The following is a 17,031-nucleotide window of genomic DNA, read 5'->3' on the forward strand; positions in this document are numbered from 1 at the left end:
CAGGGCACGATCCAACTGTCTAAATGAAGCATCACCCGACATTGCATTGATTAAATGGCAGTGGACTCGATGGGCCGAATGGCCTAATTCTACTCCTATAACATGTGAACTTGTGACGTTAAATGTTGCCTTCATCTCCATCACCACAGTTGCTATCAGGTTTGCTGCGACTTTTCTGTTTGCCTTTTGGTTTTGTCACACGTCACGATCTTGGTTTTGCCGTAAGGATCACAAAGAACATGAGTGTAACAATTCTTCCTGAAAGTCAATCATCGGCTGCATGCAGCAATTTATTTCTGATTTAACATTCATGGGCACTTCATTTAACAGTATAAAATTATGACACTTTTCTTTCAAAGCAATATATTACAGTTGAGAGGTACAAGAAAAAAGTAAAAACGATCCTTTAATATGTTGTTTGCAATTGGAAAAATGGGAGGTGCACTGGAAGATCACAGGCAACAGGTATCAAATTCAATGCTCTCTTTAAAATACGTGATGAAAAAGACACACTTTCATGATATAATATGTAATGATAGATCTGTTTTAAAGAAATAGATGCTGTTAAAAATAATTTTTAATTCGCCTCTCCCCAAAATGATATGTTGTTACTCCAGTTGTAAACCAAACAATCTGCGGAAATCTGATCAGATTGACTTTAATTCATGTAAAAACATCAAGGCATTTCATCTGTAGTATTGCAACATATTCATTCAGCAGAGAGGCCAAGCTTGGAGGGTGAGGGGCCCCAGTGGGGGATGAAGTGGGGTGGTGGAATAAGTTGACACTAAACCAGAATGAGAGTATCATTAATGGCCTCCCACCGTTTAATTGTGGGAGAAAAATCATTCTTAGTGAGTTATTGCCAACACCCAAATACTAAACGCATGCAGGTTTTAAAATTCGGTGACAAGTTATTTTGTACGTATGTCTGAACTGGTACTTATCACCATTTATGCATTCAATGTTAAGTTTGAAGTTGGCAGTGTTCTGTTCTGAATCCTTGAATGAGTCATTAGTTGTGCCAAGGCTCTTGCTCTGCACCAGCTGGAGTTTTTTTTAGTAGTTTGGGTGTTTTGCAGATGTAACAAAAGGCAAAAGCGTTATTGTTCAAGTAGACTCATACAATTACCAAATAGATCACACAAGAACTATTTTCTGGTCTCAGCAGCCCTAGCAAAAGCTCTTTGCTCATTTTGAAAGTACTTTACATTCAGATTTGTTGCTATTTCCATTTACAACAGGTGCAGCAATACTAAACAGCTAGAAGCTTACAGTTGATGCAGTGCCATGGGTGCATGTAGCTTACTTGCAAGGTGCACTTGGTACTCTGTTAAGTATCCATACCTTGGCTGGGTCAGATAAGTAGCATGCTGAATGTGTTTCAATGTCCTCAGAAGCTTGAGAGTTCCACAGCTTACGTACAACTTCCCTGTAGATGGGCTTGTATCTGCAGTATCACAGGGATTTGAACCTGAGCTTTGATGGAAGGTGGGTGTGAAACCAGACACCATGAATGCTGACAAATAAATGCCACAAACGAGGCACTATGGACCACATCATCCTTGCATTGAAGTCCAGAGGCATGAGAGGGACAAATGACAACTTTGTTGAGTTTGAGGCTCTATATGTTTCAGTAACTGGACGTACATGCTAACTTGTATTTTCCCAAATAAGCCTGACGATCGCCACAGTCATCTCATGTAGTTTCCATGAACTGTCCAAACTCCAGCTTTAGATGTGGTGAGAAAGATCTATGCAATTTATTTTGAAGTATTCTATTGCAGTCCTGAAATAGAGTTATGTTGGTGCACCGGAATTCTAGTTACGGTATTTTCTGTTTTAGATTCTAATGTTCTGTACCTCGGGGTCTTCCTCTACACAAAGAGCAATGTGTCGACACAGTCAAAACGTTGTATAGCCGCAGACTACCACCTGTATGTTTCCCATTCTTTGTGATAGACAATGACATGCCAGAATTTGATAACAAAATAAATATATGTTCTGCAACTATCTCAATAGTGTGCAATACAAATGCACACGTTCCCTTGCACACTCACCTCCATTAAAATTGTTCAAGCAATTTGTTCCAAATGAATATGGACTGATGCTTTCTTGCCTGCACATTTTTCCTGATATTTTTCACATTTTTGTCCACTGTTCCTTAGTGGCAATTCTAGTTGGCAATTGATGATTTAGCCCAACGATGGGTCAGACTGAAGGCACCACTTTCCATTCAAACCAGCGATGAGAAATTACTAACTGTGCAAAATGGATCGGAGATCAAATAGCTCCAGCGATTATCCTATAACAATTGTCCAAGCACATTTATGTAGAAAAAGATCTTGAAAGCATTTGTCCTTTTGGCACCAAAGGATCATTGAATTAATTTGACACAGCAACATCAGCACCTGGACAATGGAAAGAAAGTTCATGCCATACCTGTACACACATCTGAGTCACAAATACTATCTGAGAGACAGTATCAAGATAGTCTGCTCTCCAATAATAGAAATAGGACCACTTGTCCCAAGTAGGTTGAGTTTAAATAAATAAACAACATGTCCCATTCTACATGGTACAAAAATATATAAAATAAGTCCACTATCTGGACCTGAAATTATGCATAATATATCAAGTAAACATTTTCTTCATATGTTGCTTTAGTCTGAGTCAATGCTGATTCTCAATTGGCATAGTTCCATTAAACCTGCTGTAGTTCAAGGTCTAATCAGAGTAACCTCGGTGATCTATTTCAATTTGTAAACTGGTCGTATTTGGTAATGCAAAATTTCAATCAGCATTGCTTTGTTTCAAGGTGTCAGTCGGACCATCTTCTGTGCATAAACAGTATGTTGTCATTTTTGTAAAATCAAGGTGGTGTCTTACAAATTGGCAGGGATCCAGCATTTATAGTTCCGTTTCATTCTTTGCCTCCTCATTGGATGGGAACAACCTGCAGGGCTTGCTCTTCAGGCTGCTTGAACCATTTTGAACATTGGCCAGTGGGTCGGAACGAATCAGGTACCTAATCAAAAGTACAACAGTCTAGTTAACAGCAGTCCAATACTTCAAACAAAGTGCTGAAACCCTCTGCCTTCAGGTCAGGTTAGAAAAACTAAAACCATCAATGTCAATGGCCAATGAAGTGTTAGCATTTAAAAGATTACATACGGCATCAGAACTACATGTTCCTCATTTCAAAATCTGCCTGACCATTTTGCCAAACTCTATAACTAACGTCTCTACAGTAACTGCTCACTGACTCCGGCAGAAAAACCCATAAACCCTTGGCAATAGTGATTTAGTGGACTATAGAGATCCCATGGGAGATTTTTAAAGATGACCAGAACTATCCTGGCCAACATTGCTACAACAGATAATCCAACCACTAAAATGTTGGAAAATTTGCTGTGTGACACATTTCCTACTTTACTAGAATGATGGCACTTCAACAGGCAGTCATTGCTTATAAAAAAACTTGGTGATAGATTGAAAGGGATAAGAAAGATAAAAGTTAATGCCAGTATTTTTAAACATTTCCAAAAATCTAAAAATCAATTTGAAATTTAAAAAATGTGGCGTTCAAGGTTATTGATTCTTTGACAGCTTAATGGAGTTGTCCAAATAAACCATTTCCACGGTTAACCCTAAATCTAATAACCAGTTTACAGTATTTGGGTACATACACAATATCATTCAGTTCCAGTCGCGTGTCAGGTGGCGGGTTAATCAGAACATACGATAATGTATTCTGATGGTCGTTCATCTCATCTAAACAGGAAAAAAGGTTCAGATAAAAAGGTTTGATAATTGAAAACAAAAAAAAAGAATTCCCCTATTAGCAAGAATTTAGTTATATAATAAAATACCCTATGAGTCCACTCCCAAAGTTATGCTCATGATTTCCTTCTATTTGCAGAACTATTACTCAACCAGTTTCTGTACAGATGCGCTGGCATTAATTGAATAATGCATCTTCAAGCCAATCTAAGAACAAGAATACCCAATAGCCAATGCATAACTAATCCACATGGAAGAAAAATTGGAACTTAATTTAGAGACACAGCGCGGAAACAGGCCCTTCCGTCCACCAAGTCCACACCGACCAGCAACCCCCGTACATTAACACGATCTTACACACACTAGGGACAATTTACACGTATACCAAGCCAATTTACCTACATACCTGTATGTCGTTGGAGTGTGGGAGGAAACCGAAGATCTCGGAGAAAATCCACGCAGTCACGGGAAGAACGTACAAACCCCATACAGCCAAACACCCTTAGTCAGGATCGAACCCGGGTCTCCGCTGCTGCAAGCACTGTAAGGCAGCAACTCTACCGTTGCACCACCGTGCCGCCCTTAAAAACTCTACTTTTTTTGTAAAAAAGCGTGAGATATAAACTAATTGAGGGGAGAATTGTTTTTTCACACTAACCCAAATGGGTGTAAGAATATCAGGTTCTACTCACCTCTGCACATTTGGTGCCAATGACTTTAATGGGGATAATTGTGTGGGAGAGAAGTACAAATGGTGGCATCCATTTAGAACTAGTGGCCAAAGATAAGTCACTCCCTCGTTGAAGTTTTTTCCCCGCAGATTATGGACTTAGATGTTTGTCTCGGAGTTTACAAATGACAAGAAGAATTAATATAGTGGAATTCTTCTATACACAGTATGTATAAAGATCAAGATTCAAATGCTTCCCACAATTTGTGTGCACCAGAAAACTAGCTTTAAATATATGTACGGCGATGCACAAATTCATTTAATAAAGTAGTGTCGTTGGGCACCATGATCGGTTGAAATCTTGCATCCTTTAGTTTTAAAATACACTCTCTTAGCAAGGACCCCTTATATACAATAGTAAAAAATCCATTTATCAATAAATCAATACACTACAATTCACAAACGCTTACAAAACATGTTACATTTGTTTAGAAGATGACTTCCATTAACATTGCAAACAACAAAAGACATCAGTTGACTCCAGGTAAAATCATTCTTGACCCATGCACTAAATGTGCCCCATTCAAGATCATTACACAAATGTTAGTCTCAGCATAATGTTTGCCTACAAAAACCACAGTCAATCTATCAGTGAATTTAACCCCATGGCAGTGATACACTGATAACTTTCTCCCACCCAATCGACCTGCATTGTGGTTGCAAGAAAAATGGCCCAGGGTTCATATGAATTCTGATTGAAGTGCAAATGGACAAAAATTATGTTTTATAAGGATTCAACTGCAGTACAAGATGCATTTTGTACCATATCAAATGAACATCTCAGAGAGATTAACATGAACAAATTTGTGAACAACAAATATATTTTATAACACACCTCCTTTGATAACTTTCCCTCAACTGATAACAGGTTCAGATAAACAGTACAACATTTATTCTAGTAATTTCAGATATTTTTTGCACACATCCTAAACAAAAATCATAGAATTAAAACTGGAGAGGCGTACAGGTGTGTTATAAAAGATGATCATACAATGAAGCTACTTTGGAACAATGAGGCAGACACCAAAGACATGGGTTGTACAATAGCAATGATGTGAGCATTAAGAAAGCAATCTCACTTAGACTGACCCTCACAGTTCATGGTGATCACTCATGCAGGCAGATAAGAAGCCATTAGATTTTATGCTTTTCAGTGTTCTGTATGGAAGGATGGAAATTGTGTTTATTTTCTATGAAACACTGGCATAACTGCTGGAAATAGGATAGGTACCCCAGAAGGGACTTGCGATTTCTCTGATGCATAGAAGCATAAATTAGTAATTGAAGAGTTTAATTCAGAAATGCCCAAAGTCCATGTCAACCATCGATCAACCGTTCACACTAGTTCTATGTTATTCCACATTTGCATCCACCCCCTACACACTCAGGACAATGTACAGAGGCCAATTAACCTAGAAACCCACATATCTTTGGGATGCGGAAGGAAACCGGAGCACCCGGAGGAAATCCACAGTCACAGTGGAAATTCCACACAGACAGCACCCGAGGTCAGGATCAAACCCAATTCACTGGCACTGACAGGCAGCTGTTCTACCAGCAGCACAACTGCTGGCATTGAGATGAATCTGACCACAGCATAGCAGAAGGTTAGAATTTCACATATGCAGCCGAGTGTTTGACTTCATATCACCTGAATACAACTAACTACCCAACCTGTGTGCTGCCATTCAAACATCCTCTCTCAGGTTAAATTTGTGCAAAGTCTATCTTTGTGCTTTTCTATAATTGTTCCAAAAATATTGTGACAAATATCTCAAATTTGCTGAGTTATTAGATTTGGTGTTATTAGTGATATTTTTGTTCTAGCAAATGGCTGAACAATTAACTTCTTCAGCAGATTTTATTAGATCAGGGATGCTTAGAGTTAGATTGCTGAGCCACAGAAAACATCCACTTGCAAGGACTTGCAACTTTTTCCCCAGTTTGTATCCTTTCAATTGGGAAACTTGTGGTTCATTTTTCTGGCAATTGTTTGCAGTCATGACTCTGATAGCAAGCTAAACATTCTGTCTTTAATGGAGCTCGTAAGGACTTTGGTATTTAATGAATTTTCAAAACATCAGACTGTACAGAACATTTCCCTGGGGCTAATATAAGCTATTTAATTAAAGTATAGTGGAATAATTCCCATGTCCCTATATCATAATTATTCTTCATATCTGTAATATAAATTATTCATAAATTAATGTTTAAAAAAGCTAAGATTTGCTTTCATGTTCATAATCTCATCAAAGACAAAATATCCCAAGGATATATTTACAGGTCTCCTTCAACAAGTAATTTTAATTATAACTCATTTTTTCATGTTCTCTCATCATGTAAAAGAGTGAAAGGAGCATTATTTATTGATTAAGAAGGAACTGCAGATGCTGGAAAATCGAAGGTAGACAAAAATGCTGGAGAAACTCAGCAGGTGAGGCAGCATCTATGGAGCGAAGGAATAGGCAACGTTTCAGGTCAAGACCCTTCTACAGATTAGCTTATTTAAACGGCAACTGTAGTTATGAAAACCAAAGGCATAACCTTAAATCACCCTAGGTGTCAGATTAGTAAGACATTATAACCTTTATTGATTACATGGAAATTTAAATATTAAGGATCATTTTGCATTCGTCACTATTTTGAATTGACTGTATTTTAGGACCTATTTTAGGGTTGTAGTGTTTAAAATATATAGGCTCAAGAATCAGAGTCTTCTGACAAGTATTTCATTCCAGCAGGAATCTATTTATTAATGGCAGTTGGCAAGTTGTTTTGGATTGTTCTGAACCTTTAACAAGTATTACATAAAGAATGATCTTTATTTCACCGTAGTGAATTGATCGAGAGCATAAAAGCAGTAAATCCTGGCCTTTGCTTTTAATTAAATGGGTGTGATGATTATGCACCAGAGCTAATGTTAGAAATGTTGTGTTAATATGCAAACATCTCTGAACATATGATTTAAATAAAGAATTATATTTTAGGCTAAAGTTCCTGCTGTCAGTAACTCTGATGTGAAATTTGTGCAAATAAATATTACCTATAGGTACTTTTATTAAGTTCTTGTGAGAATTATGGAGGAAGGAATCCAGCACTAAAATACAAGTCTTCACTCGTGCATTTGTACTTGGCAGTTGATTAAAAACAGGTGAGCGATTGCTTCTGTTATGATTTTTTTTTTAAAAACATTTTTGTAAATATTTCATTTTCCCTCTTTAATCAAAAAATGTGGAATTGCCATATAGCAATCGAGAGGCCTCCTTCTAATATTGCCAACTGAAAGATGCCACTTTGACAAGGACAGAGAGGTGTTAAAACCATCCACCCTTCCTCATGGGTCTAGCTTCACTTGCCAGATTGATTGTGTGGATAGCAAGTAGAAAGTGAAAACTTACAGAAATGGCCACTAGTATCCAAGCCAGGTTAGTACTTGATGACCATGTAAAGGGTAGTTTTGATGACTATGTAACAGATGCAATAGTATCAAGTTTGCCCATTGAAAACTACACATTTTCACTTCGACTTCGTGAAGGGGTAGAAGCCAAAAGCAACCCCATCCACAATTAAAGCACACTACAACATCTTTCTAGTAGTCACTTCACCAAGAACACAAATTTAAAATCAAATGATTAATAATTTATTAGATAACAAACCATCTCATGAGAGAAATGGAAGTGTCACTTGCTGAGCACCCCACAGCCTCCACCAACACAGATAGAGACACTACACCATTGGATTAGTGAATTATGAATGAGGTCCAGTGGTTCATGCACACAAACCCGCTCCATGGAAGAAGCCCAGTCCGCTGTAAAATACAGTGAAAGGCAACCAGACCACAATCCTAGCGTGCGGCCTTAAGGCATAACCATGCTCTAGTACAAATTATGTTCAAGAAGTCAAAGTTCAGCAAATTGAGATTCCAGCTCTACCATACATCCCAATTATGTCCTACTTTTTAAAAACAATTATGGGAGTAATTGCTTTTAGCAGCAGAGGGAGGAGAACAGGCCATGTTGACCTTGTGTAAGTACCGCAATGGATCTAGTTGTTTCATGTACACCAGGAATCACCAAAGCAATGTCCAAGCTCTGCTCTGTCCCATAACTGTGCTATATTCTAATGTTGCCTGCCGAAACATTGTTTTGAAAACACAATGAAATTAAATATTATTACTGAATAGATATGACTTGCTCAAATATCTATGATAAACCCCATTTCACTCCTGGGATAAATATTCTATTGTATTGTATTGAATGTTTAGTTGACAGTATTCCCATAATGTGGAGTATGTATGTCAGAGGCAGTTTTGGGAACCTAGACTCAGGGCTTGATATGAACAGATGGCATTAGGTTGCACAGTCTGTATGATACAAATGTGATGATTGATCATGGCATGACTGCTCAATGTGCATTCGTAATGCTCTTCTTTCTGCTGTTAATAAAATAAACGGACTAATGCCTCTATTAAAATAACATTGAGCAGGACCTAACAGAAGCGATAAAACTATATGGACAACATGATTTCCACCCAAACAACACCACAAATGGATTTACAAGTCATTTGGTCTCTGCTGTTTGTTCAGATGTAAAATAAAACAATAGCTAACAGAGCCTGTTTCTCTGAAAAGCTTTCCATTGTACCTCAAAGCACGTGACAATAAACTAAACTAATCTTGCTGCTACTTCAAAGATACACCTACTTATAAATTTGAAAACTCGTCTTCCTCTTAGGAGCCAATCGGAAGTTTAATTTCATAGAGTAATTGAGCGATACATTGTGTTAACAGTGCATCGCTCAGTGTATCACGTACCATCTTGCCCACGCCGGCCAACATGTCCTAGCTACACTTGTCCCACCTGCCTGTGCTTGGTCCATATCCCTCCAAACCAGTCCTATCCATGTACTTGTCTAACTGTTTCTTAAACATTGGGATGGTCCCAGCCTCAACTACCTCCTCTGGCAGCTTGTTTCATACACCCACCACCCTTTGTGTGAAAAGGTTACCCCTCAGATATCTATTAAATATTTTCCCCTTCACCTTGAACCTATGTCTTCTGATTCCTAAATCTTCTTGAACCTATGTCTTCTGGTCGTCGATTCCTCTACACTGGGCATAATCTGGGATAATCTGTATCTTTGATCTATCAAGCGCGTTGTAAACCTAAGCACCCTCAGTGTTGTTCACCATACCATTCTGGATACTGGCATAACTTGGGATGTGTGGTAGGTATATGTCATTTTCAATGTGATACTTTAGTAGGGCGAAACTTCCATGAAACGTTATTTGAGGCTCGTCAAACAACAGGTAAAGCACACTGTATGAAAGAGATGCCAACATTTATAACAGAAAACCCACAATTCTTTTCAGGGCTAGGCAGTTGGTCGGATGTAAAGAGAGAAAGACGGGTGAATAATTACGATTGGCAACTAAATTGGGAAGTTGAAGTCTGGTTTTAGGATGTCGTGTGCATGTGTTCATTACTGTTGGCAGCAAGGTAATGAGATTTTTTGATACTTAAGTGGGTTGGCCTATTAGAGTCACAAGGAACTGCCAATCCTGGTTTACCAAAAAACAAAGCGCTGGACTAACTCAACAGGTCAGGCAGCATCTCTCGAGGACATGGATAGGTGATGTTTAGGGTCGGGACCCTTCTTCAGTCTGAACATTGTATTTATTTTTGGGTTTGATTATTAATTTGTCATGCAACTTTAATTTGTCAGAACTTCTGAAAGTTATGCCATGTCGATAAAAGGCATCAACTTGGCAAGATCCTTGTGCAGGAAACTCCCTTATACCTGCAGATTCAGCAGTGGTAGATGGATACACTATCTGAAGGTGAAGTGTTGAAAACATTATAAATCAAATGCTGATGTGTCTTCTCTCATAATGCTGTTTCTTTTCAATCAGGAAAGCCAGGATGTTTAGTCCTAGTCTGCACAGATACCAAATTCGACCCCTTTGAAAATATTGATTGCACGACAAGTGCTAAAAATGTGCAGGAGCTATTATAATAAAGTAAGATGGATGTGATTTACATGGGGCAACTGTGTGAAGTGAAACATTGATATAGCACACATCTGAGGTTCCTTTGGGCCGAAATATTCCCCATTGTGAAATAGGCACTTGAACATGGTAAACTGTTATTAAGGTTGGCATGTCTTGTAGTATACAGTGTCTGTGGAGGGTCACTCTGTTACCAGGGAGAGAATTTACCTTGCAAATATCCAAGATTTACACGATTCATCACATCACTGGCTGTTAAATTTGCTACATCCTCTACAGAACATACATACACACACACATACAGAAAAAGAGAACAAGATTGTAATATAGTTAAATAAGATAAATAACTTATGCTGTTGAAACAAAGTAAATGGAGTAAGAAAAAGAAACGAAGAAAGGAGAAACACTGTGGAAAATATATAGTATCTTTTACAGGTAATCATTGACATTGCATGCCCTTTAACTAAATACGTTGGTGCCCAGATTATTCCATGTATATAGGCTGCATGGAACCAGCAATCACAGAAGCACAATATTAGTGTTGCATAAATACACATCAGGACACATATGGCAACCCCACTAATACGTTAATAATTCAATTATGAGATCATCTTGATACGATCGAGGGTATTCACTGTAAGAAGAGGTTGGACAAACTTGGATTGTTTTCTCTGGAAAACTGGAGGTTGTGGGAAGATCTGATAGAAGAATATGGGAGGTATTGATAGGGTAGACCATCAGAACCTTTTCTGAGGGTGAAAATGTTACAGACTAGAGGGCACAGCATTAGGATGAGAGGGGCAAAGTTTAAAGCAGAAGTACAGGGCAATTTTCTTTTTAACACTGAGGATGGTGGGTGCGGGTAATGCACTGCCAGGGCTTGCGTGTAAGAGGTTTTTAGCAAAAATACATGGATATGCAGGGAATGGAGAGATATAGACCATGTGCAGGCAGATGAGATTAATTCAACTTGGATTCATGTTTGGCACAGACATTGTGAGTTGCAGTCGCCTGTTCTGTTCTGTTCTGTTCATCCAAATGATTTCACAATAATGATTATGCATTTATCGTCAATTACACGGCAATTTTGTGAAAACACTCTAAATAAGGTTAGCCATGTGATAAACTGTCTGATCATTAAAAGTCGATACAATTATATCTTGTGATGATGTCTCTGCTCTACCTTCTGAACTTTGAAAATGAAATATCAGGCATTTGGATTAGTCTCAAAGCTGGAACAAGCAAGTTGAATTGAATGCAGTGGCATTCAGTTTGCAGTTAATACTTGTCCCACTTTCACGACCTCTGCCGAGTTTGCCCTTGACTCATACTCGCAGCATGGTCGTCAAGATGCTGTAGATGGTCGTAGGTAGGTCGTAGCAGGCCATGATGCTAGTCGTAGGTACTCGTGGCATCAAGTAGGTCGTGGCGTTTTTCTAGCATGATGAAACATGTCCACGAGTAAAAAAGGTCGTGAATTAGGTCGTGAAAGTGGGACAGGCCCTTTAGCAGAGAAATAAATCCATTCCACCAATAGTTACTGCCCTGACCCACTGAGTTCCTCCAGCACTTTGCACCTTGTTTAAGATTCCAGCATCTACAGTTCCTTGTGCATTCACTCCACTGCAAAAACTTCTTAAACTGCACCTACAGAGCTCCTCTCTGATGGGAATTCTGTGATGCACCCCCTCTCTCACTGCTCCCCCTCTGTGATTCCTGCAGCTCTCCAGCCCTTTGATCATATTCTACCTATCACTTCCAGGCTTTGACTTACCACCACCTCTCTTTTCCAGCTATCTCCCTCCCCCCGCCCCAACCCCTGAAGAAGGCCTGGGCTGCTAGGGTTTTTTTTAACTTCTAAACTGCTCAGAACTTCACAATGATGAACAGTGTTGCAGAGTGCATGCCAAAATCATCACCAGAGTAGCTGCCTTTTTAAGTAAGGTAGATGTAGATCTTAGTAATTGAGATAAAGACTTCTTCCACTTCTTGGCAGGAAGGTCATCACTTCATGCATCTACTGACTGCTTTTCTGGGAAATCAGGAGGGAGAAATTTATCTGCACACACTAGTGCCTGAGAAGTATGGGGTGCTGGTTGTGCACCTGTCCTAACGCAGAGATCCATTGAGATCCATTGACTTCAGTGGCACTAGATGAGAGAAAATGAGAATGCCAGTGGCCAATGTGCTTTACAGCAATTTGCACAAGTGGCCAAAGCCGAATTTCTCCCCATGTTTTTCTCCCAGTCTGTGGACATGGTCATTGACCATGCGGGGGGTGTGACCAAATGTGTGTTTTAATGTCTCTTGGTGTGTATTGTGTGGGGGGTGGTGAGGGGAACCGCTTTCGGTCGCCTCCTCCACGGAGAGGCGACTTTTTCCATGTCGCCTCCTTCGCGGCCTAACACCATGGATTGGAGCGGCCATTCCCGGAGTCGGGCCCGGAGTTTCAGCGGTGGGCGCAACGTGGACTTTTCATCGCGGAGTAGGCGAGCCCTTGCCGAGGTCGCCAGAAGGAAGTGCTCCGATCGGTGGCCCACGGACAGTTACAGCCTGAAGCCGCGGTCTGCGGAGCTTCTAGCCGCGGGCGGAGCGTCCAGAGCCTGGAACCCCTCGCTAGGAATCACTGGAGATCGCTGGAGAAGAGCTCCAACCGCTGGCCCATGGTCGATAACATCCTGAAGCTGCGGTCTGCGGAGCTTCTAGCCACGGGCGCGCCGTGGACTTTACATCCGAAGCAGGATCCCTCGCTGGGGATCCCCGGAGAAGAGCATCGACTGCCGGCCTGTGGCCTACAACATCCTGAAGCCGCGGTCTCCACTAGGGGAGCGCCGATTCGGGGCTTACTGTCCCGACGAGAGGGCCTGTACATCTGGCCACCCGCAGCGGCGACTGCGGAGGTTTATGGCCCGACCACGGGGGAACAATGGCGGAGGACTCACTGTACTTTGTGCCTTCCACCACAGTGAAGAATGCTGTGGTGGATGTTTGTGTTAAATTTTTATTGTGTATTGTGTGTACCGCTGCTGGCAAATTCATTTCACTGCACTTTATTGTGTATGTGATGAATAAATCTGATTGATTGATTGATTGGCCTTGTTCCAGATGGAGGAGGGATGTGCAAGGAGGGGTGAAATAACTAGCATAGATGAAGATTAAAATGCCTACAATTCTCTTTCAATCTTCACCTGCTCCAAAAACCTATGCCTATGAGAAAGGTAATAGAGTGATAAAGCAATGAAACAGACCCTTTGGGCCCCAAAAGCTTACACCAACCAACAAGCATCCATTTTACACTGGTCTTATCAGCGTCTTAGTCTGTCAGTTGCTGGGTATGATGTACTATAACTCAATAACTACATACAGTATCTTGTTTCAAATGTAATACAAAAAGCCATACTTAAATATTTTCAAAATTTCCATTATAAGTGGTGTACATTGTATAATACAGCAATATTTTCCACAGCATCTTCCAAAGAGCAAGATGATCTACATTACTGCATTTCAATTACTGGTTAGACAGCGTTTGGTTGGTCATAAGAAAATACCTTTCTCCTGTGTAAAGATATTTTTAACATAGAAAGAACAATTAAATTTACGGTTAGAGAATAGATAAGATTAGCAACATCTGACCTTGTTATTGCTTTAAGAAACAAGAACTATTTCTTTTAATTATTATAGTAAACTTTTGGAAAAATCACTATACTTTAGAAATATTTTACCAACCAGGTCATTGACCTGTTTTTGTTGTTAGAAAGGAGAACACCCACCGTATCCTGTAGTGGGGAGTCCCAGATGCTTCATTCTGTTTTTCACCAATTCGGACAACTCTTGCCATTCTGTCCGGTGGTACAGGTTCTGTCTCTGCTGGCTGATCTTTTCGTCAGCTTTACTGGCGTGCCTGTTTCCCTTCCTGCTCAGCCTTCGCGCCCACTGCATGCTCTTGCGTCTCAGCAACGGGTGCTCTGACTGGTCACTGGCTGTTGAGTTGCGGTGACTCTTGCCGCCCCAGTGGTCTTTCCCCTCCTTTGTGTCCTCACACTCGTCAACGTTGATTGAGATCTGTGACTGGGAACAAGAGGGAGAACACAGGTAAACTGTCTCATCGGTCATATCATTGGCCAAATGTTAGGCAATTGTACTAAAGACACCAATTTGAAAGAAAATATTTGTCCTGATTTGGAAAATAAAATGGGCAATAAATCTTCAAGAATCCTGAACCTTCTCTACATCTTTTACAATAGTCAAGTAACACCCAAGCATAAAATGACCACATCATTCCCTCTACTATAATAAGATAACTTCTGAGTGGTCTCAGCGGGTCAGGCAGTAACTGTGGAGGGAATAGACAGGCGACATTTTGAGTGGGGATTCTTCTTCAGACTGAAGAAATTGAATGAAATGAAAGGGAATGATTGCTGATGACAGCATGATGTTCAATTACACTTGCAATACCTCAGCTAGTGACGCAGATCATGCCCGCATGCTTAAATCTAGCCAACATTCAGGCAGAGGGGGATAAGCGGCCAATAACATCCATACCATCGAGTGTCCGGTGCCAATTGTGGAAGGAATGAAGAATAAAAGGAGATGGCCAAGCAGCACCTCACCTCAGATGTTGAAAATAAGTGCAACTCTGTTCTGTAAATCCCAACTGGGATTTCGGCACTTGAAGAGCAGAGTTTCTGAAAGAGCCTTCCGTATGTGCGGATCCATAAATCATCCTCAGTGATTTTCATCTGCAAAACAAAAGCAAGGGGTCAGTAGGTTGGGTGAAGGATGATAGCATAAGGTTCGGTTTTCGTATTAAATAAATTCTGAAGCAATCAAATTAAATTTTAATAGCACTAAGGAGGTAGTTGAGGCAGGTACTATTATGATGTTTAAGAGTAGGGAAGATTCAAACAAGAAGACATGACTTGAGAATTAAGGGACAGAAGTTTAGGGGTAACAAGAGCGGGAACTTCTTTACTCAGAGAGTGGTAGCTGTGTGGAATGAGCTTCCAGTGGAAGTGGTGGAGGCAGGTTCGATTTTATCATTTAAAAATAAATTGGATAGGTATATGGACGGGAAAGGAATGGAGGGTTATGGTCTGAGTGCAGGTAGATGGGACTAGGGGAGAATAAGTGTTCGGCATTGACTTGATGGCCTGTTTCCGTGCTGTAATTGTTATATGGTTAAGAAATATTTAGAGAGGTACATGAATTGGATAAGTTTAGTGAGAAATGGGCCAAACGCAGGCAGGTGGGACTAGTGTGAATGGGGCATGTTGGTTGGTGTGGGCATGTTGGGCTGAAGGGCCCATTTCCATGCTGTATGACTCCAGTCTAGGTGTTAATATCTTATTGCTATCAAGGCCAGTATTTACTGCCCATCCCTAATCATTCCTGAGTAGGTGGTGTTGAATCATCTTGAACTCTCCAGTTCAAGGTTCAAGATACAAAAATATTTAATTGTTCAATTATTTTTCTAAAACCCGGATTCAGTTTTTGCTTTGCTGCATTTGTCATCTTTCCAGACTTATTTTTTTTCCCCCACAGATGATTATGTTTGGACCTGAGACGTTGACCATCTGCTGGTTACAGAGTCATGTGTTTGTCACGTCAGCTTCAATTCCACGTGTAGCAAAGACAGTGATTCAGCCAAACGTTCTCAGACATTCACACATTTGCAACTCGCTGCTCTCCGTAACAGCACCATTATTGTGTGCAACATCGCCAAGGTGCCAATATGTGTGGGAGGCTCAAACCTGAAATAATTCCTTCAGGAGCATAATTGAGAGGCTCGAGGGGACAAGGCTGTTCATAACTAAATGTTTAAATAATCTGGAGGTTAGTCCTTTATACTTTTAACATTGTAAATTCATTGGAGTGTGCAATTGAAATGAGCAGTAACAAATGGGCTTTGGCAACAAGTTCTTCTGGAGGCAGAAAAAAATTGAATTGATAAGAGTGGATTACTGAGATTACTCTAGATATAGAGCATGGAACATGGCTCTTTGGCCCACTACATCCATCCCGACCATCAATTACTCGTCCACACTGGTTCTATGTTATCTCATTTTCTCACCCACTCCCTGCACACTAGGGGCAATTTACAGAGAGGCCAACTAACCTACAAGTGGATGTGGGAGGAAACTAGAGCACCCAATTTCAGTGCAAACTTTACACAGATGGCACCTGAGTTTTAGGATCGAACCTGGGTCCGGCGCTGCGAGGCAGCAGCTGTACCAGCGATGCCACTGAAGAGTTGCTTAACCATCCTTGTTGCCAAAAATACATGTTAACTGGTGCTTTTTTGGTGACGGTATGCTGACCCGGCAACCTTACACAGTTAACAATGAGATATTCAAATGTTTTTAATGTGTTGATTCTATACTTTTTAGTTATTGTTTTTTTAATTAGATATTGATTGGTCACAAGATCAAATCACAAGAGTGGGTATATTGATGGAAGAAATGTTGATAAAGGTGCAGTAGCGTTGCTACCTTACGGCGAATGCAGCGCCGG

At 40.3% G+C, this 17,031-nt stretch overlaps 1 protein-coding gene across 3 annotated transcripts in view; it reads right to left on the reverse strand.

The window, feature by feature from the left end:
- Positions 1 to 255: 255 nt before the first annotated feature.
- Positions 256 to 17,031, reverse strand: part of kcnt1 (potassium sodium-activated channel subfamily T member 1) — a 275,370-nt gene continuing 258,594 nt past the window's right edge. For 2 of the 3 annotated variants that reach the window (XM_033049186.1, XM_033049189.1), the window contains 5 exons: positions 15,132 to 15,260; positions 14,292 to 14,589; positions 10,732 to 10,794; positions 3,690 to 3,774; positions 256 to 3,028 (listed from right to left, as the gene is read on the reverse strand). In XM_033049186.1, the coding sequence (XP_032905077.1) occupies positions 2,911 to 3,028; positions 3,690 to 3,774; positions 10,732 to 10,794; positions 14,292 to 14,589; positions 15,132 to 15,260 (693 nt within the window). In that variant the 3' untranslated portion in view covers positions 256 to 2,910. The remainder of the gene's footprint in view (positions 3,029 to 3,689; positions 3,775 to 10,731; positions 10,795 to 14,291; positions 14,590 to 15,131; positions 15,261 to 17,031) is intronic. The other variant, XM_033049188.1, reaches the window with a different exon arrangement.

The sequence above is a fragment of the Amblyraja radiata genome, chromosome 32, assembly GCF_010909765.2.
Source record: "Amblyraja radiata isolate CabotCenter1 chromosome 32, sAmbRad1.1.pri, whole genome shotgun sequence".
In the NCBI taxonomy this organism is placed as follows: domain Eukaryota; kingdom Metazoa; phylum Chordata; class Chondrichthyes; order Rajiformes; family Rajidae; genus Amblyraja; species Amblyraja radiata.